The 19,432-nt window shown below is 46.8% G+C and overlaps 1 protein-coding gene across 1 annotated transcript in view; it reads right to left on the bottom strand.

Annotated features, from left to right (window-relative positions):
* Window positions 1–19,432, bottom strand: part of SHROOM3 (shroom family member 3) — a 340,442-nt gene that overhangs the window by 276,417 nt on the left and 44,593 nt on the right. The window contains exon 2 of the mRNA XM_060247163.1: window positions 3,590–3,744. Coding sequence (XP_060103146.1) covers window positions 3,590–3,744 — 155 coding nt within the window. The remainder of the gene's footprint in view (window positions 1–3,589; window positions 3,745–19,432) is intronic.

Consider the following 19,432-nt stretch of genomic DNA (forward strand, 5'->3'; position numbering starts at 1 on the left):
CATCTATAGGTCAACCAAGATGTGATGGTGTTCCTGTGTCTGTCACAGGGATGCCATCGCCGTTTTAAAGTGATTTTAAAAATGCTGAGAGGACCTGATCCTGATTGGGCCTGCAGTATAGTATGCTGAGGCATTTCCCCACCAGGGGTGGAATTCTAGCAGGAGCTCCTTTGCTTATTAGGCCACACACCCCTGATGTAGCCAATCCTCTTGGAGCTTACAAGGCTCTTTTTTGGTACACTCTTAGAGGATTGGCTACATCAGGGGGTGTGGCCTAATATGCAAAGGTGCTCCTGCTAAAATTCCATCCCTACTCCCCCTGTTTGTCTTTTCAAGTGCTGAAACAGCTCTCTCTCGCTCTCTGTGTGTGTGTATGTAGCTACTAGGGATGGGCACAAACCAGGAAAATGCTGTTCGGTTCATGGCTTGCCCAGTTCACAAACCAGAAACCGCCACAAAAGTTTAGCTACTTTTGGTTTGTGAGGTTTGTGATGTAGTAGGCCAGTTTCCTGGTATGCTAGAATCATCAAACTTGCAGAGGATCTGTGACTGACTCTACTCTACCTGTTCTCCAGGTTTGGTGATGATTGGAGTTACAGGTTATGGCTCCCCAAAGAAGGTGCCCTTATCCTCTATAGTTTCCAATGGATGAAAAGAACAGCAAAAAAGCAAGGTCAATAGAAGCCCAGTAGAACACACAATCAAACTCCGAGAGAATCTCTTCAGTAGAAGCTGAAGGTGAGGAGCATTTCTTCAAGCCCAGAGGAACCAGTGGCACTGTGGCAGTGCAAACCCCACAGGACTAAGGTCAAGCCAGTGAATCTCTGCAGTAGAAACTGCATGGTGATGGTGGAGGAACATTTTTGCAAGCCCAGCAGTACCAGTGCAATCAAAGTAGAATCCAGTGCCATTGTGGCAATGCAACCTCAACAGGCCTGAAGGGAAGCACAGAATCCCTCTCCAAGCAAGGGGGGGGGGGGAGATGCAAGCTCAGCAGAACCAACACAACATACTAGTACCCAACAAAATCCAGCCCAACAGGACTGATGTGAAGTACAGAATCATTCTCCAAGCAAGGGAGGGTGCAATCCCAGTAGAACCAATGCAATGTATCAGTGCCATTGGGTAACTCAGTTTCTGAGGTCCTGGCTCAACTGTTTGAGATAGCACATGGGATGGCAAGTGGCCCCCCCCCCTAAAAACTCAGGGCTTTTTTTGTAGCAGAAACTCCTTTGCATATTAGGCCACACACACCCTGATATAGCCAATCCTCCAAGATCTTACAGGGCTCTTAGTACAGGGCCTACTGTAAGCTCCAGGAGGATTGGCTACATCAGAGCAGTATGGCCTAATATTTGTTTATTTATTTATTTGTTTGTTTGGCTTATATTCTGCCCTTTCCCGCAAACGGGCCCTGAACCCGTTTGCAGGAAAGGGTGGATCACAACATACAGTAATAACAATAAAAACCTACAATTCAGAGTTAAAACAATACAATAAAATTAAACAAATAAGAACAGTAAAACAATAAATAAAATGATTTGCAAAGGAGTTCCTGCTACAAAAAAAAAGCTCTGTAAAAGCCCCTTCCCTCTCTGTCTGAAATGGAACTGTGACCCCCATCCCAGCCCATTGCATTTAGCTAACCTGGTGTATTTATTTCCATTTGCCTTTCTGTTTTGCCTGAATTGATTAGAAGAGCTGGTTTTATATGGAGTTTATTCCAGATTCCCCCCCCACACACACACACTGTATTCTGCATTTTCTCTCTAAATAAACTCCTTTTTTGGCCTGTAGTCCTCAAAACGGCTCAGAATTGCTACCTCCTGGAACAGTGGATAGGGTTAAATTTCCATCAGATGATGGCTGAGTGTAAGGAGGTAAATACCTGTACCTTCCCTTTACCCCTAGACTCTGGCCAAGGACACTCCCTCTGGGCCTTCACGGCATTAGAGCGAAAGGAGTGAAAGCAATCTGTAAGCTTCACTTGGCTGGCTGGCTTCCATCGACTCGGAGCTCTCTCTGCCAACAGCATTCGAAGAAATTTAGACCATTGTGATTAGAGGAGTGGAGTTTAGCTACACTCCCTACTCCATATCTTCTTCTGATCAAACCCTCATGAGTGTAGTTGCCAACTTAGGGTTGCCAACATCTAGGTCAGGCCTTGAGATCTCTTGGAATCACAACTGATCTCTAGAATAGAGAGAGCCATTCCTCTGCAGAATATGGCTGCTATGGAGAGTGGACATAGGGTTGCCAGGTCCAATTCGAGAAATATCTGGGGACTTTGGGGGTGGAGCCTGACTTTGGGGTGGAACCAGGAGACATTTGGGGTGGAGCCAGGAGCAAGGTTGTGACAAGCATAACTGAACTCCAAAGGGAGTTCTGGCCATCACATTTAAAGGGACCGCATACCTTTTAAATGCCTTCTCTCCATTGGAAATAACCTTCTTTTGGGGCTCATAGAATTGGACTCCCTGGTCCAATCCTTTTGAAACTTAGAGGGTGTTTTGAGGAGAGGCACTGGATGCTATGCTGAAAATCTGGTCCCGGATACCCGCAGATCAATTCTCCATTATACCCTATGGGAATCGGTCTCCATAGGGAATAATGGAGTGCCCACAAACATTCCCCCCCCCCCCGCTTTCTGGGGGCCTCCAAATCAGGGGATCCCCTGTCCCCACCTTGGGATTGGCAACCCTAACAACCCTACTACTGAATACTTGAAAGTAGCACCAAACTTTAGCTGAAGCATGCAGCTTTTCAAAGGTTAGGAATTAAAATTGGGTGAAAACAACACTACCATCTCAATACTTGATAGGTATCTTTTTATTATTATTCTATGTGTGTGTGTGTGTGTGCGTGCATGCACGTGCCTGGAAGTCATGGTTAACTTCTGGCATCCCCTACCAGGGCTTGGATATTTCAGAGGAGTGGGTTTGCCTGCCTCTGTCTCCTGGCCCTGGTATTCCTTGAAGGTCTCCCTTCCAAGTACTTGCCAGGGTCAGCCCTGCTCAGCTTCCAAGGTCTGATGAGACTGGGAGTGCCTGGGCAATCCAGGTCAGGGCATTTGATAGCCATCCTCTTGGGAAACATGGCTGTAATCAGGGCTTTTTTGGTAGCAGAAACTCCTTCGCATATTAGGCCACACATCCTTGATGTAGCCAATCCTCCAAGAGCTTACAGTAGGGCCTGTACTAAGACCCCCTGTAAGCTCTCGGAGGATTGGCTACATCAGGGGTGTGTGGCCTAATATGCAAAGGAGCTCGTGCGACAAAAAAAGCCCTGGCTGTAATTTAGGGTTGCCTGCTCTGGGTTGGGAAATAACTGAGATTTTGATGAGGGTGCCTGTGGAGGGTGGAGCTGGGGGAGGAGAAGGACTTCACTGAGGTTCAGTGCCATAAATCCCACCTTCCAAAGCAGCCATTTTCTTCAGATGAACTGATCTCTGCCACCCGAAGATCCATTTTAATCCCAGAAGATCTCCAGCCACCACCTGGAGGTTGGCAACACTACGAGCGAGCGCATTAAAAAAAACAGTCATAGAATGCGGCCCCTTGGACCCCCAGCGCCAGCTGTGCTTACCGACCTGCGGACCACCAGCTTCAGCGTCTTGTATGAGCCTTTCACCAAGGAGATGGCTTCCCGCCGGGAACTACTTAGCTCCACTTCATTGATGTTCACCAGTTCGTCTCCGGGCTGTAGTTTGGCGTTCAGTAAATCTGCTTTCCCTCCTTCTTCAATCTGGGCGATGGGGAGAGAGAACAGCAGGGAGAATCAGAGCGATATTTTTTACTTCCCTCCCACTTTGGAGAATCTTCCCATTTGCTATAGGAGTGGCAATCGTACCTACTGCATTTCTGAGCACACAGTTCTTGCAAAATTTCAAAGCAAGGTGGCTCCACCACATCCCTAGGCAGTCTATTCCAGTGTTAAATTACAGTTATAAAGTGATCACGTACAAACCCTGCAGGTGGAATTTAATCCTACTTCCCCCTCCCTCCCCAAAAAACCCTATCGTGCTATTTTTCAAACTACGGCTGCAATCACACATGCTAAATAATGCAGTTTCAACCCACTTTAAACTGGGTTTTGTCAGTTTACATAGTAAAATCCAGTTGGAAAGTGCACTGAAAGTGGATTGAAACTGCATTATTTAGCATGTGTGATCACAGCCTAGATTCGGATTATTTGCTTTCATCTGAGGAGCCAGATAATTCGTGAATGGTTGGTTTTTTTTGCAAACCCACAGCATTTTACCAGCCTTCAAGCTTTGTAAATCCGTTCTTGCACATGTAATTTTATAACTCTACATCACACTGCATCGTGAGTTTTGTCCTCTTTGTAACAAAACTATGTAAGCATTTTCAAGCTGTTGGTCTAGGTCAGGGGTCCCCAACATGGAACCACAAACACTGTGGCACCATGGCATCCACTGATACCTTTCCTAGTGCCCACCAAATGTTGTCAAAAAGTGGGTAAGGCCAAGTCAAGCAGAAGAAAAAGAAGAAGATGATTTTGAGATATAGATAGTCCTGAGCAGATTAAAACATGACTGAGAATGCCAATGGTTTGAATAGAAAGAGTTAAAATAGTTAGAATATGTAATTGATGCCTATATGCAGAGGCCTTGATAAGAACATAAGAGGAGCCATGTTGGATCAGGCCAATGGCCCATCCAGTCCAACAGTCTGTGTCACAGAAGAACATAAGAGGAGCCATGTTGGATCAGGCCAATGGCCCATTCAGTCCAACACTCTGTATCACACAGTGGCCAATATATATACACACACACACACTGTGGCTAATAGCCACTAATGGACTGCTCCATATTTTTATCCAATCCCCACTTGAAGCTGGCTATGCTTGTAGCCGCCGGCACCTTTTGTAGCACTGAATTCCACATGTTAATCACCCTTTGATGCATAGGATCTTCTTTACATTTGGATACTGGGTGCACGGAATGAGTAGGACCAGCAGGCGCAATCCTGATGTTACCCCCCTCCCCCGCCCCACAACTCTACACATGCTGCTAACATCAGTATAGGGTTCCTGAGATAATCATACATGTGGAAGGGGAATACAACTCTGGTTACATGGAATGTACAGATTGCGGGAAGGCCATGGTCAACTGTGCCTTTCAGCCCCAAGCTCTCATTCTGACATGCTGTGATGATGGTGGATACAGGCAGACCTCGGATTCAGTGGGAGCTCACAGGAGTGCAGCTCCTGAGCCTTTCTGACAGTTCCATCTCCTCCTTCCCACCTTGTCCACTGAATAGTAGGCGCAGCTGCATAACAATTCCTGGATGAGCTCCACCACCTACAAAGTGACCCCTGGGTACAAGAGTACTGTAGTGCTTTGAAGAAACTTCTGATTCACCCTGGAAACCATGATCCCCATGCAACAGCCTTTTCAGAGGAAGATATACCGTCTCTCTCACCCTCGCTTCCTGCTGCACTGGAAGGTGTTCCTCTGGGACACCTTGTCATTTTTAAGTACCCATTTACCCTTGGCCGGTCACAATATGGCACCAGCCCTTAAGAGCTTTGTTCCTCTCCCAGTCATTGACATCATATTGTGACCGGCCAAGGGTAAATGAGTCCATGTCTCTCACAGTCTTGCTTTGAGAGGCGAGATCTGCGGAATGTTAAGTGATATAAAACCGTATCTGTCAAGATGAATTGTTCTCTTTGGATGAGCAAGCCTCCTCTTTTAAAATGGGAAAACACCCTGAACCTCGAAACTCAGCCAACAAGTCGCAGAAGACAGTGAATGCGCCAATTATCTGCCACCCAAGACTCAGGCGCTTTTTTGCTCAAAGCACGAAGTAGAACAAAGTTCTGCAACTTTCCTTTACAAAGCCTGTATCTGATTACTTTAGAACCAAGCCGCTTTTTCTTTTTGCATCATCAAGTCACAGCTGACTTATTGCTACCCCATACAGTTTTGAGGCAAGAGACGTTCAGAGGTGGCTTGCCATTGCCTGCCTCAGCATCATGACCAGAGTGTCAGACATTGTAACTTACATCAAACTGTACCATGAGTAGATGTGTTCCCTTGCCCTAACTAACTCCATTTTGTATCCTGCTACTAACCATGAGAATAAAGATCTGCATTTCAAACAGAAAGAGACAGTTGCTAACTACAAGGGAGGAATTTCTCACTTGGCACCAACAAACGCCTAGAGTCTTTGAAGATGGTATGCCCCAAGGTAACCAGCGGGGTTCCTTCCTTGGGAAAGAGATAAGGGAGTATGGGAACAGGCAACTGTCTCTCAGGGTGTGAGAATGGTTTTATTGTTTTGCTTTCATGTACTCTACCAAATACCAAGCACAGCCTTGGACTGTAGCAAACTCAATCTGCTTCTATCCCAGACCGCTAGTTCTCAAATAAATGGATTAATTTTGAAACAAAATGATTCGTTTTCATTTGGAGTTCCAAAGCCTGACACAGAGTATCCCCTGGTAGCTCCAGGGGTGGAATTCTAGCAGGAGCTCCTTTGCATATTAGACCACCACCACCCCGATGTAGCCAATCCTCCAAGAGCTTACAAGGCTGTTTTTTGCAAGCTCTTGGAGGATTGGCTACATCGGGGTGTGTGGCCTAATATGCAAAGGAGCTCCTGCTAGAATTCCACCCCTGGGTAGTTCCCATCCAAACCAGGGTCCGACCCTGCTCAGCTTCCAAGAGCTGACAAGATCACGTTAACCTGGGCTATCAAATCGTGAAAGTCATGCTGTGCATCTTTTTCTGGACTGAACCATTTCATACTGTGGGAGAGGGAATTCCATGCTTGGATGCTACCAATTCCCTTCCCCCCCACACACACAGAAAAAATGGCATTTCGAGCAGAAGCATTATATCCTTCTCCTTGATCCATGCATCCTCGTGGACATTTGCTTTTCTAGCTACAGAGAGGCTTTTATTTATTTATTTACAATTTAGATTTGTATACCGCCCTTCTCTGGATTCACAGAGCTCAGGGCGATTAACTGCACAATTTAAAATCCAGTTAAAATAGCTAAAAACTGGCATCAGAATGGAGCCAAAGCAGCCATTTTATATGGGGGAGGGGAAGGAATTCTATCAGATAAGTAGCCTACCGTCAGTGTTCCCTCTAAGCTGAGTTAGTGTGAGCTAGTTCACCATTTTTTGAGCCTCTCCCATTTTTAGCCTGTTTTTTTCTTAGCTCAGGAAGGATGGCCCCAGTTAATTTACACAGCAGCTCAAAACTTTAATGCCAGTAGCTCATAAAGCAGAAGGGAGGGAGGGTGGGAAATGTCTGCTGGGCACTCCATTATACTCTATGGAGACTGGTTCCCATAGAGCAGGAGTCCTCAAACCACGGTCCGCGGGCCAGATGCGGCCCGCTGAGGACGTTTATGCGGCCCACCGGGTTATGGCAAAATCAGACCGGAAGTGACGTTCGACCTAAACTCGCATTAGCAACGCACACTTCCGGCACTGGGCTGAGGCAGTGGAGACAGAGTGTGAGGTGATACCGAGGTGAGGTGAGTTCCCAGGCCGGGGTGTGTGGTGTGGGGAAGGGAGAGAGATGCAGAAGACGGAGAACTGACGGCCCGCGGCCTTGTACAGTAACGGCAGTCCGGCTGTCCAACAGTCTGAGGGACAGTGAACTGGCCCCCTATTTAAAAAGTTTGAGGACCCCTGCCATAGAGTATAATGGAGAATCAATCAGTGGGTATCTGGGGCTCTGCAGGGCTGTTTTTTGAAACAGAGGCACCAAATTTTTAGCGTAGCATCCAGTGCCTCTTGCTAACCCCCCCCCCACCAAGTTTCAAAAAGATAGGACCAAGGGGTCCAAATCTATGAGCCCTAAAAGAAGGCACCCCTATCCTTCATTATTTCCAAAGGGAGGGAAGGCATTTAAAAGGCGTGTGGTCCCTTTAAATGTGATGGCCAGAACTCCCTTTGGAGTTCAGTCCTACTTGTCACAACCTTGCTCCTGGCTTCACCCCCAAAGTCCCCAGCTCTTTCTTGAGTCGGACCTGGCAACCCCAACCAACAAAAGTTTAATTCTGGGTATAAGCTTTCCTGTGCATGGTCTCTGAAGAAGTGTGCCTGCACACGAAAACTTACCCTCCAAATTAAACTTTGTTTGTCTTAAAGGTGCCGTTGGACTCAAACTTTGTTCTATTGACTGATCCGTGTTTCCCATGTTGTTTGATTGCTCATTTTGTCCTGAGTTATTCTAAAGTTCCCTCATAGACTTGCTTAAGCTTCCATGTACTTAATTCTGTGACACTGGATAATTTTTAGGAGGGTGAATAACAGTGGATTTTGGAAGTCCCTTCGGTAAAATGAGTCCCCAGCTTGAAAGTGCAGATGACTGGGGAAGGCAATGGCAAGCCACCCCGTAAAAAGTCTGCCGTGACAATGTTGTGAAAGCAACGTCACCCCAAAGTCGGAAACGACTGGTGCTTGAACAGGGGACCTTTCCTTTAACAAGAGCCCCGTGGTGCAGAGTGTTAAAGCTGCAGTGCTGCAGTCCTAAGCTCTGCTCATGACCTGAGTTCAATCCCCGGTGGAAGCTGGGTTTTCAGGTAGCCGGCTTGAGGTTGACTCAGCCTTCCATCCTTCCGAGGTTGGTAAAATGAGTCCCCAGCTTGCTAGGGGGAAAGTGTAGGTGACTGGGGAAGGCAATGGCAAACCACCCCGTAAAAGGTCTGCCGTGAAAACATGAAAGCAACGTTGCCCCAGAGTCAGAAATGACTGATGCTTGCACAGGGGGCCTTCTAGATTCCCTTCTAGAAATGCTTTGGGTAGATATAGAGTGCCCAAAAGGAAATTTAACTATGGGAGTTTGTTATCGCCCACCAAATCAAAAGATAGAGGACGATTATAATATGATGGAAGGATTAAAGATAGCGGCTAAACGTAAAAACTGTGTCATAATGGGTGATTTTAACTACCCGCAGATTGATTGGGTCAATATGTGTTCTGGTCAAGAGAAAGAGATTGAGTTTCTTGATGCTCTCAATGACTGTGCTATGGAGCAGATGGTCTCAGAACCTACCAGGGGTGGGGAGATCCTGGATTTGGTCCTAAGTAATGCCCAAGACTTGGCGAGAGATGTAAAAGTGATCGCACCACTTGGGAGCAGTGACCATAACGTTATTGATTTCACCGTTTGTATAAACAGAGAGTTGCCCCAAAAGACCGGCACAACCATGTTTAAATTTAAAAGGGGTAAATTCTCTGAGATGAGGAGGCATGTGAAGAGGAAACTGAAAGGAAAGGTAAATATCTTCAGAACCCTTGGGGAAGCTTGGAGGCTATTTAAAACTACAATCCTAGAAGCTCAGATAAAATATATACCACAAATTAGGAAAGGCACTAACATGTATAAGAAAAGGCCTGCATTGTTAACAAACAAAATAATGGAAGCTGTAAAAGGTAAAAAGGACTCCTTTAAGCGGTGGAAAGCTAGTCCAAGTGAGATTAATAAAAGGGAACACAGGCTGTGGCAAATCAAATGCAAGACTGTAATCAGGCAGGCAAAAAGGGACTATGAGGAGCATATTGCAAAAAACATAAAGACCAACAATAAAAATTTCTTCAAATATATTAGAAGCAGGAAACCAGCCAGGGAAGCAGTGGGGCCCTTGGATGACCAAGGGGTCAAAGGATTACTGAAGGACGATAGGGAAATGGCTGAGAAGCTGGATGCATTTTTTGCCTCCGTCTTTTGCCTCCAGAACCACTAATTTTGGAAGGGGTGTTGAAAGACCTGAGTCAGATTGAGGTGACAAAAGAGGAGGTCCTACAACTGATAGACAAATTAAAAACTAATAAGTCACCAGGTCCGGATGGCATACATCCAAGAGTTCTGAAAGAACTCAAAGTTGAACTTGTGGATCTCCTGACAAAAATATGTAATCTTTCATTGAAATCTGTCTCCGTTCCTGAGGACTAGAAGGTAGCAAATGTCACCTCCCATCTTTAAAAAAGGGTTCCAGAGGAGATCCGGGAAATTACAGGCCAGTCAGTCTGACTTCAATACCGGGAAAGTTGGTAGAAACCATCATCAAGGACAGAATGAGTAGGCACATTGATGAACACGGGTTATTGAGGAAGACTCAGCATGGGTTCTGTAAGGGAAGATCTTGCCTCACTAACCTGTTGCATTTCTTTGAGGGGGTGAACAAACATGTGGACAAAGGAGACCCAATAGATATTGTTAACCTTGACTTCCAGAAAGCTTTTGATAAAGTTCCTCATCAAAAGCTCCTTAGAAAGCTCGAGAGTCATGGAGTAAAAGGACAGGTCCTCTTGTGGATCAAAAACTGGCTAATTAAAAGGAAGCAGAGAGTGAGTATAAATGGGCAGTCTTCGCAGTGGAGGACGGTAAGCAGTGGGGTGCCGCAGGGCTTGGTACTGGGTCCCATGCTCTTTAACTTGTTCATAAATGATTTGGTGTTGGGAGTGAGCAGCGAAGTGGCCAGGTTTGCAGATGACACTAAATTGTTCAGGGTGGTGAGAACCAGAGAGGATTGTGAGGAACTCCAAAGGGATCTGTTGAGGCTGGGTGAGTGGGCGTCAACGTGGCAGATGAGGTTCATCGTGGCCAAGTACAAAGTAATGCACATTGGGGCCAAGAATCCCAGCTACAAATACAAGTTGATGGGTTATGAACTGGCAGAGACTGACCAAGAGAGAGATCTTGGGGTCGTGGTAGATAACTCACTGAAAATGTCAAGACAGTGTGCGATTGCAATAAAAAAGGCCAACGCCATGCTGGGAATTATTAGGAAGGGAAATGAAAACAAATCAGCCAGTATCATAATGTCCCTGTATAAATCGATGGTGCGGTCTCATTTGGAATACTGTGTGCAATTCTGGTCACAGCACCTCAAAAAGGATATTATAGCATTGTAAAAAGTCAAAAAGGGCAACTAGAATGATTAAAGTGTTGGAACACTTTCCCTATGAAGAAAGGTTAAAATGCTTGGGGTTCTTTAGCTTGGAGAAACGTCGGCTGCGGGGTGACATGATAGAGGTTTACAAGATAATGCATGGGATGGAGAAAGTAGAGAAAGAAGTACGTACTTTTCTCCCTTTCTCACAATACAGGAACTCGTGGGCATTCGATGAAATTGCTGAGCAGTCAGGTTAAAACAGATAAAAGGAAGTACTTCTTCACCCAAAGGGTGATTAACATGTGGAATTCACTGCCACAGGAGGTGGTGGCGGCTACAAGCATAAACAGCTTCAAGAGGGGGTTAGATAAAAATATGGAGCAGACGTCCATCAGTGGCTATTAGCCACAGTGTGTATATATATATATATATATGTGTGTGTGTGTGTGTGTGTGTGTGTATATATATATATATATATATATATATATATATATATATATATATATATAAATTTTTGGCCACTGTGTGACACAGAGTGTTGGACTGGATGGGCCATTGGCCTGATCCAACATGGCTTCTCTTATGTTCTTATGTTCCTTTTCCTATGTTAATTATGACTACCTGTACATAGACATTACATCCATTCAGCTCTTGCATGCGTATACAGTTATCTTTATGCACCTGGACATAAAAACATGGACAGGGCTTTTTTTGTAGAAAAAGCCCATCAGGAACTGATTTGCATATTAAGTCACACCCCCTAATGCCAAGTCAGCCGGAACTGCGTTCCTGATCATCGGGACTTTTTTTTTTTTTTTTAGAAAAGGCCCAGCAGGAACTCATTTTGACATTAGGCCACACCCCCTGACATCACCATCACTTCACACAGGGCTTTTTTGTAGGGGGGAAAACCCAAGCAGGAACTCATTTGCATATTAGGCCACACCCCCTGACACCACCATCACTTCACACGGGGCTTTTTTGTAGGAAAAATCCCTGCAGGAACTCATTTGCACATTAGGCCACACCCCCTGACATCACCATCACTTCACACAGGGCTTTTTTTGTAGGAAAAGCCCAGCAGGAACTCATTTGCATATTAGGCCATACCCTTGAATGCCAAGCTAGAAGGAACTGTGTTCTTGTGCGTTCCTGCTCAAAAAAAGTCCTGCCGCTCATTAAAAGCCCTGAGCATATGTACCAGAAGGAACAGAACATATGCACAAGAAGGAACCAGTTCTTGTTCTCTGAAGGTGGAATTATACATAGCAAAAGGTGGAATTGTATTGTAAGGTTGCCATCAGGGCTTTTTTTGGTAGAAAAGGCTCAGTAGGAACTCATTTGCATATTAAGCCACACCCCTGATGCCAAGCCAGCCACAACTGAGTTGCTGTGCATTCCTGCTCATAAAAGCCCTGTTACATAGCAATGGTGGAGCTACATTGCCAAAGCCAGTTAACTTTCTCTCTTTCATTTGTGTTGAGAGTCGACCTGGGCCATCCGGATCCAAGCTGAAGATGCATTTCGATCAGCCTCCAGTGCCGCTGAGTAGCATCGGTGAGTTCCCAATGGATTGCACCGAATCCAATATTGTTGAAAACGCATCTGGATGGAATGTTTGCACTTAGGGAGTGGTACAGCAACCCCTGGGAAAAGACAGGCATTCCGGCAAGCGACACTGCGTGATACACAGCTCTGCCTTCAGCCAACATCACAATGATTGCAAAGGCAAACAAAAGTCTGATGGGAGACATCACCCATTGAACGGAGCACCTGTTTCAACAGACAGGCTGGAAAACAGCGAAACCAGGAAACACCAAACGCAGTTTCAGTGGCTAACGGCAACCTGAGAAGGCCTGGCGAGAAAAGAGGGGGAAAAGGTCAAGGCTGGACTTTTAATCACTGTGCGTGGAGATCTGGGTGTGCCGCTGAAGCTGAACGGTCAGTAAATAGCAGGAAGCAAGACTTTCTTCTGTTCTAAAATTAGAAGTTTAGATTAGAGGCACAGCTCATAAGAGTCTGGGCTCCTTATGGAAAAAGATTTCAGGCCTATGGGGCGAAGTGGCTAGAGTCAGTTTCCAGAAGTAGGAGATGCGACTAGGGATGCCAGCCTCTAGCTGGGATCTGGAGATCCTATGGAATTAGGGTTTATAAACATTTGTAATATTTTTCTGAGGCTGGTTTTTCGCGGAGGTTTGTGCCTTGTTCCCTGCTCCGTTTCCCCGCAATTCTCTGTTGGTTGCCTAATCCCCAGGTGGGGGCAGGGGATCCCCCGGTTTGGAGGCCCTCCTTCCACTCCAAGGTCATCAGAAAGCGGGGGGGGGGGGGAATGTCTGCTGGGCACTCCATTATTCCCTATGGAGACCGATTCCCATAGAGTATAATGGAGAATTGATCTGCGGGTATCTGGGCTTCTGGGGGGGGGGGCTGTTTTGTGAGGCAGAAGCACCACATTTTCAGCATTGCATCTGCTGCCTCTCCTTAAAAGATCCTCCAATTCTGTGAACCCGCAAAGAAGGTGCCCCTATCCTAATTATTTCCAATGGAGGGAAGGCATTTAAAAGGTGTGGGGTACCTTTAGATGCGATAGCCAGAGCTCCCTTTGGAGTTCAATTATGCTAATCACAACCCTGCTCCTGGCTCCATCCCCAAAGTCTCCTGGCTCCACCCCCAAAGCCCCTAGATATTTCTTGATTTGGACTCGGCAACCCTAGGCTAGGGTCAGTTTCCGGAAGTGGGAGATGCAGCTAGAGATGCCAGACTCCAAGTGGCACCTTGGATAGAGGATCGTAACAAAATGATCGCCCTCCGCAAGAAACAACAGGGGGGAACTCCCAAAGAGGGACGGGAGAAAGCTCCCAAGCCTAGCCGGCCAAGCAAGCCCCTGAACAACTCTCCCGAGAGGAACGAGAACGAAGGGCCAAGGCTAAATCGGCTTCAAATGTGGAAGGGAGAATCACACATCGCCAGTGAGTGCCCGAGCAAGCCAAGGGAACCGAGAACCTCCACACCAATGAAATCGGAGGCGAAGAAGAAGGCTGGGGGGCTGGGAACCCCAGTTGCTAAGGCCAAGATACTAGTTCACCAGTCCTATCCACTACATGACTACACTCCACTGGCTCTTGGGTTACCTTGCCCCTATTTTATCCTCGGAACACTCCTGTAAGGCAGGTTAGACTACGAGAGAGTACCCGGCCCACTTTGATTTCATGGCTGATCAGAGAGTGAGCCAGCATCTCTCCAGTAAAATCCTGCAGTCTAGCCCATAAGAAATACCGGCTCACAGCCAGTCACATTAGGGTACATGCGGCACAAGCTGTAGGATTTTATGACATTTCTGTATAAAAGAAGGAGATAGGGTTTCCATTCCTATCCCCTACCGCCTGCTGCTAAAACCAGCAGCATTGCACGCAGTTTTATAACATATTCTAAAACGTTGTCGTTTTAAAGCAGAAAATAGCTTTAAATCACGACAAGCTGAGAGAGAGAGAGAGAGAGAGAGAGGCTATCTGCATGGATTACTGCATTGCTGTAATATATTCACATTCCCTTCCCCTGGTAATCATAGAGGTTTGCTTTAAAAAAAATTAAAAATGCCTTTTTTCTGAAAAATATTTTAATTCAATGGATGAGTGGTTTGTGCTCAGTCCTATTTAGATGGCACCATAAAGAGAAAGCTAATACTGCACAACACTCCGGTAGTGCTTCTGAGGAAACCAATGAGATTAATGTAAGCAAATCCAATTTATTGCAAAAAAACTGAATTGAAAGCTATGATCTTTGTCTCTGGGGTAACTCAAACCTCTTTCTCCTCCAAAAAACAAAACGAGGCACAGGTGTTCTGCATGGAGGAAATTGCTTGAAGCAGCATTGCAAATCTAAATTTATAAGTTAGGAGTGAACACCTTTTTAAAAATGTCGTGAGAAAGCAATATTTCTTTCTACAGGAACTAATTACGGAATCCACCTTTCTGCAACCAGAATGCGGAATTTCTCGTTGCAGGATCCGGAATTCTTCAGTGCCAAATGCCAGGCCTCCCTTTGGGGCTTTAATTTCTTACTTGGTCGTTGTCAAGTCTGGCAACCTACCAAAGGTGGCAAGAAGTCAGCTCTGCCAAATTTGCCAGAGGCATCAAAGACAATAAAAAGGGATCGTGCTTACTTATCGGACTCCTTGCGGCGGCTCTGAATTCTTAATCCAGCACTCAAGAGTTTATAATCCAATAGCAGAAAAGGAGCTTGAGCCTTTAAGTTGATTTTCCACCTGCCTGAACAGATGAATTTCTGGCTTCATCACGCATTTCTGTTTTAGAGAGCCTTCTTTTGCTTCATCTCCTTACTCTACAAAACTGGAATGGCAAAAATGCAAACTAAGAGGCACGTAGGGTTGCCAATCCCCAGTTGGGGGCAGGGGATTCCCCAGGTTTGGCAGCCCTCCCTCTGCTTCAGGGTTATCAGAAAAGGGGTGGAGGGAAATGTCTGCTGGGCACTCCATTATTCCCAATGGAGATCAATTCCCAAAGGGTATAATGGAGAATTGATCTGCAGGTATCAGGGGCTCGGGGGGGGGGGAGCTTTTTTTTTTTTTTTAGGTAGAGGCACCAAATTTTCAGCATAGCATCTGGTGTCTCTCCTAAAAAAAAACTACCGAGTTTCAAAAAGATTGGACCAGGGGGTCCAGTTCTATGAGCCCATCCTTCATTATTTTCAATGGAGGGAGGGCATCGAATCGTGGGTTTTATACCATCATCATCAGCGACTCCTTGAGCGCTTTCATCAGCTCTGCCTTCGCACCATCCTCAACATCCACTGGAGTGACTTTGTGACCAACACTGAAGTCCTCAAGCGGGCGGAGGTTACAAGCATCGAGGCACTGCTGTTGAAGACGCAGCTGCGCTGGGCAGGGCATATCTCCAGGATGGAAAACCACCGCCTTCCCAAGATTGCCCTGTATGGCGAACTTTCCGCCGGCCATCGAAATAGAGGGGCACCAAAGAAGAGGTACAAGGACTCCTTGAAGAAATCCCTTGGTACCTGTTGCATTAACCATCACCAGTGGTCTGACCTAGCCTCAGATTGCAAAGCATGGAGGCACACCATCCACCAGGCTGTCTCTTCCTTTGAGAACGCACGCATAGCTGGTCTTGAGGACAAAAGGAGATTGAGGAAGAATCGTACTGCTACAGCACCAACCCCAAATCGGACTTTTCCCTGCAGCCACTGTGGCCAGACCTGCCTGTCCCGCATTGGTCTTGTCAGCCACCAGCGAGCCGCAGCAGACGTGGACTACTGCGCCTTTCTTAAATCTTCGTTCGCGAAGTCAAGCCGAGAGTCCCTTTAAATGTGATGGCCAGAACTCCCTTGGGAGTTCAATCGTGCTTGTCCCTGCCTTGCACCTGGTTCCACCCAAAGTCGCCTGGCTCCACCCCCAATGTCTCCTGGCTCCACCCCCAAAGTCTCCTGGCTCCACCCCCAAAATCTCCTGGCTCCACTCCCAATGTACCCAGATATTTCTTGAGCTGAACCTGGCAACCCTAATTTCTTAACACAAGCTGTTACCTGTACTAAGATAACCAAACCGTTGCCCCCGGTGTGGCTCAACTTTGTTCCATGAAAAATCGAAATTCCACAAGCAGCATAAATGATGAAAATCAAGTACATTTTGGTCAATGTTCCTTCTGAGCTGCAGAGTCTGAGCCAAAATTAGCGCACCTAGTTGCCCTGTGCACCAGTATAAGCATTCAGTGAGCTGAGAACGACCTTCAGTTGCGTGGATTAAGAGAGCGGACAGCCAGCCACCAGGGGCTTTACCACACCCCCAGCAGCCCTCAATAACCCCTGGAGAAGCCCACACCACCCTTTCTCCACTTCATATGTGATTTTCGGGTGGCGGGTGACTTGGTGGCCTTTTGACCTGGAGGGGGCAGGAGAGCCCCAGGCAAGCAAGTCCGGCTTGGGCTGGCTGGATCTCTAGCCAGCCCAAGCAGGCCTCACTCGCCCGGGGCTCTCCTTTCTTGCATCGGGTTGCTTTTGACTGGTGGGGGGGCAGCATATGTTAATGAGTTATGCTAATGAGTTCCACCACCTCTTTTTCTACAAAATGACCCCTGGTAGTACTTAAAGTAAGATCAAAATGTTCCTTCTAAGCTGCAGAGTCTGAGCCAAAATTCTGCTTCGTGATCTACTGGCATTAAAGTTGTGAGCTACTGAATAACTTATTGTGCTCTGGGGTCATCCTTTCTGAGCTAAGACAAAAACGCGTGAGCTGGAGGCTAAAAATCTGTGAGCTAACTCAGCTTAGAGGGAACACTGATTTGGGTATGTCCTCCTTCTCCTAGCCATGGAGCAGGGGTGTGGTTACTGGTTAGTGACTGAGCCCCGCGTTAGAAATCCTGTTCTGAAGAATTAAAGAGAAATTGATCCACAAAGAAAGAAATCCTGTTCAGTCTGTGAATTCTAGGCCTAATAACAATTTCTGTGCCACCTGGCACCAACCAGAGCCTTCATACCTTCCACCTTATGGAAGGGGCTCCCTGAGGAGCAGAGTTGCCAACCTCCAGGTAGAGCCTGGAGATCTTCCAGAGTTAGCGAGGCCTTTAAATGGGAAGAGAATCTTCTTTTTGAGTCTTGCTGGAATGGGTACGTGGAGGGAACGTCCTTGGGAGAGCAGTGGAACAGAGCATTCCCAGCAGCCGCTTGCTTCCCACTCCAGTTCTCTGTCACCCGTCTATGAAAAGATCAAGCACGATTTGGGCAAAGGCACAATAGCCCAAGGCAAAGAGACTGCTGGAAATGCTGCCACTGCGTTCCCTCTGGGTGAGCACCTGGTGACCCACAGCTCCTGAAAAAGGCATCGTAAGGCAACAGCAGATGGGAGAGTTGTGTGTGTCTCCGCTTGCTGCCATCGTAGTTGTCCCAGGTGAGTTTGTATTACTTTCCCAGCCAAAGTGGATCAAAAAAGCATCCCCTCCAACAATTAATATCAGTACTCAGGCCTCGGCTTCAGCAGGAGCTCACAGGAGTGCAGCTCCTGAACCCTCTTCCTCCCCACCTACCTTGTCCATTGACTAGTAGGTGCAGCTGCATAACAACCCCTGGATTAAGAGAGCGGACAGCCAGCCAGCCAGCCACCAGGGGCTTTACCACACCCCCAGCAGCCCTCATTAACCCCTGGAGAAGCCCATACCACCCTTTCTCCACTTCATATGTGATTTTGGGTGGCGGGTGACTTGCTGGCCTTTTGACCTGGGGGGGGGGCAGGAGAGCCCCAGGCGAGCAAGGTCTTTTTCGGCTGGCTGGATCTCTAGCCAGCCCAAGCAGGTCTCACTCACCCAGGGCTCTCCTTTCTTGTATCGGTTGCTTTTGACTGGTGGGGGGCAGCATATGTTAATGAGTTATGCTAATGAGTTCCACCACCTCTTTCTCTACAAAATGACCCCTGGTAGTACTTAAAGTAAGATCAAAATGGGGAGCCATGTTAGTTTGTCTGCTGCAGCAAAAAAGAACAAGAATCTAGTAGAACCTTAGAGAATAACAAAATTTGTGGCTGGAGGGCGCTTTTGTGGATCACTGCATTCTTCTTCAGATACAGCTTGAATGCGAGTCCGTCTGGACTCATATTCTAGCTGCAGGGTCTTTTTTGTAGAAAAAGCCCAGCAGGAACTCATTTGCATATTAGGCCACACACTACTGGCACCAAGCCAGCCGGAACTGCGTTCCTGTGTTTTCCTGCTCAAAAAAAGCCCTGTCTAGCTATATCCGAAGAAGTGAGCAGTGACCCATGAAAGACAGCCGGTTTGGTGTCAAGGTTAAGTGCGCAGACTCTGATCTGGGAGAACTGGGTTTGATTCCCCACTCCTCCACCTGCCCCTGCTGGCATGACATTAGGTCAGTCTTAACTCTCTCAGGGCTGTTTTCTCAAGAGCAGTTCTCTCAGAGTTCTCTCAACCCCACCTAGCCGCAGTGTTCCCTTTAAGCTGAGTTAGCGTGAGCTAGCTCACAGATTTTTAACCTCCAGCTCACACATTTTTGTCCTAGCTCAGGAAGGAGGGCTCCAGAGCACACTAATTTATGCAGCAGCTCTCAACTTTAATGCCAGTAGCTCACAAAGTTGAAGTTTTGCTCATAAGACTCGACAGCTTAGAGAGAACATTGCCCACAAGGTGCCGGTTATGGGGAATGGAATGGGTGAGCTGCTTGGAGACTCCTTAGGGTAGAGGAAAGCAGGTATAAAAACCAACTCTTCTTCTTCCTTATAACTGACAGTGCAATCCTAGGAGATTTGGTGGAGGTGGAAAGTGCCATTGAGGTGCAGCTGACCTGCAGCGACCCCGGAAGGTTTTCAAGGCAAGAGGTGTTCAGAGATGGTTGGCTATTTCCTGCCTCTGCACCACGACCCTGGTATTCCTTGAAGGTCTATCATCCAAACACTAGCCAGGGCCGACCCTGCTTAGCTTCTAAGATCTGACAAGATCAGGCTAGCAGATTGACTGTTGTCTAAATCAACTGGATTCAATGGGTATAGAAGTGTGAAGTGTGTGTCCCTTTC

Source organism: Heteronotia binoei, chromosome 9, assembly GCF_032191835.1.
Source record: "Heteronotia binoei isolate CCM8104 ecotype False Entrance Well chromosome 9, APGP_CSIRO_Hbin_v1, whole genome shotgun sequence".
Lineage (NCBI taxonomy): Eukaryota > Metazoa > Chordata > Lepidosauria > Squamata > Gekkonidae > Heteronotia > Heteronotia binoei.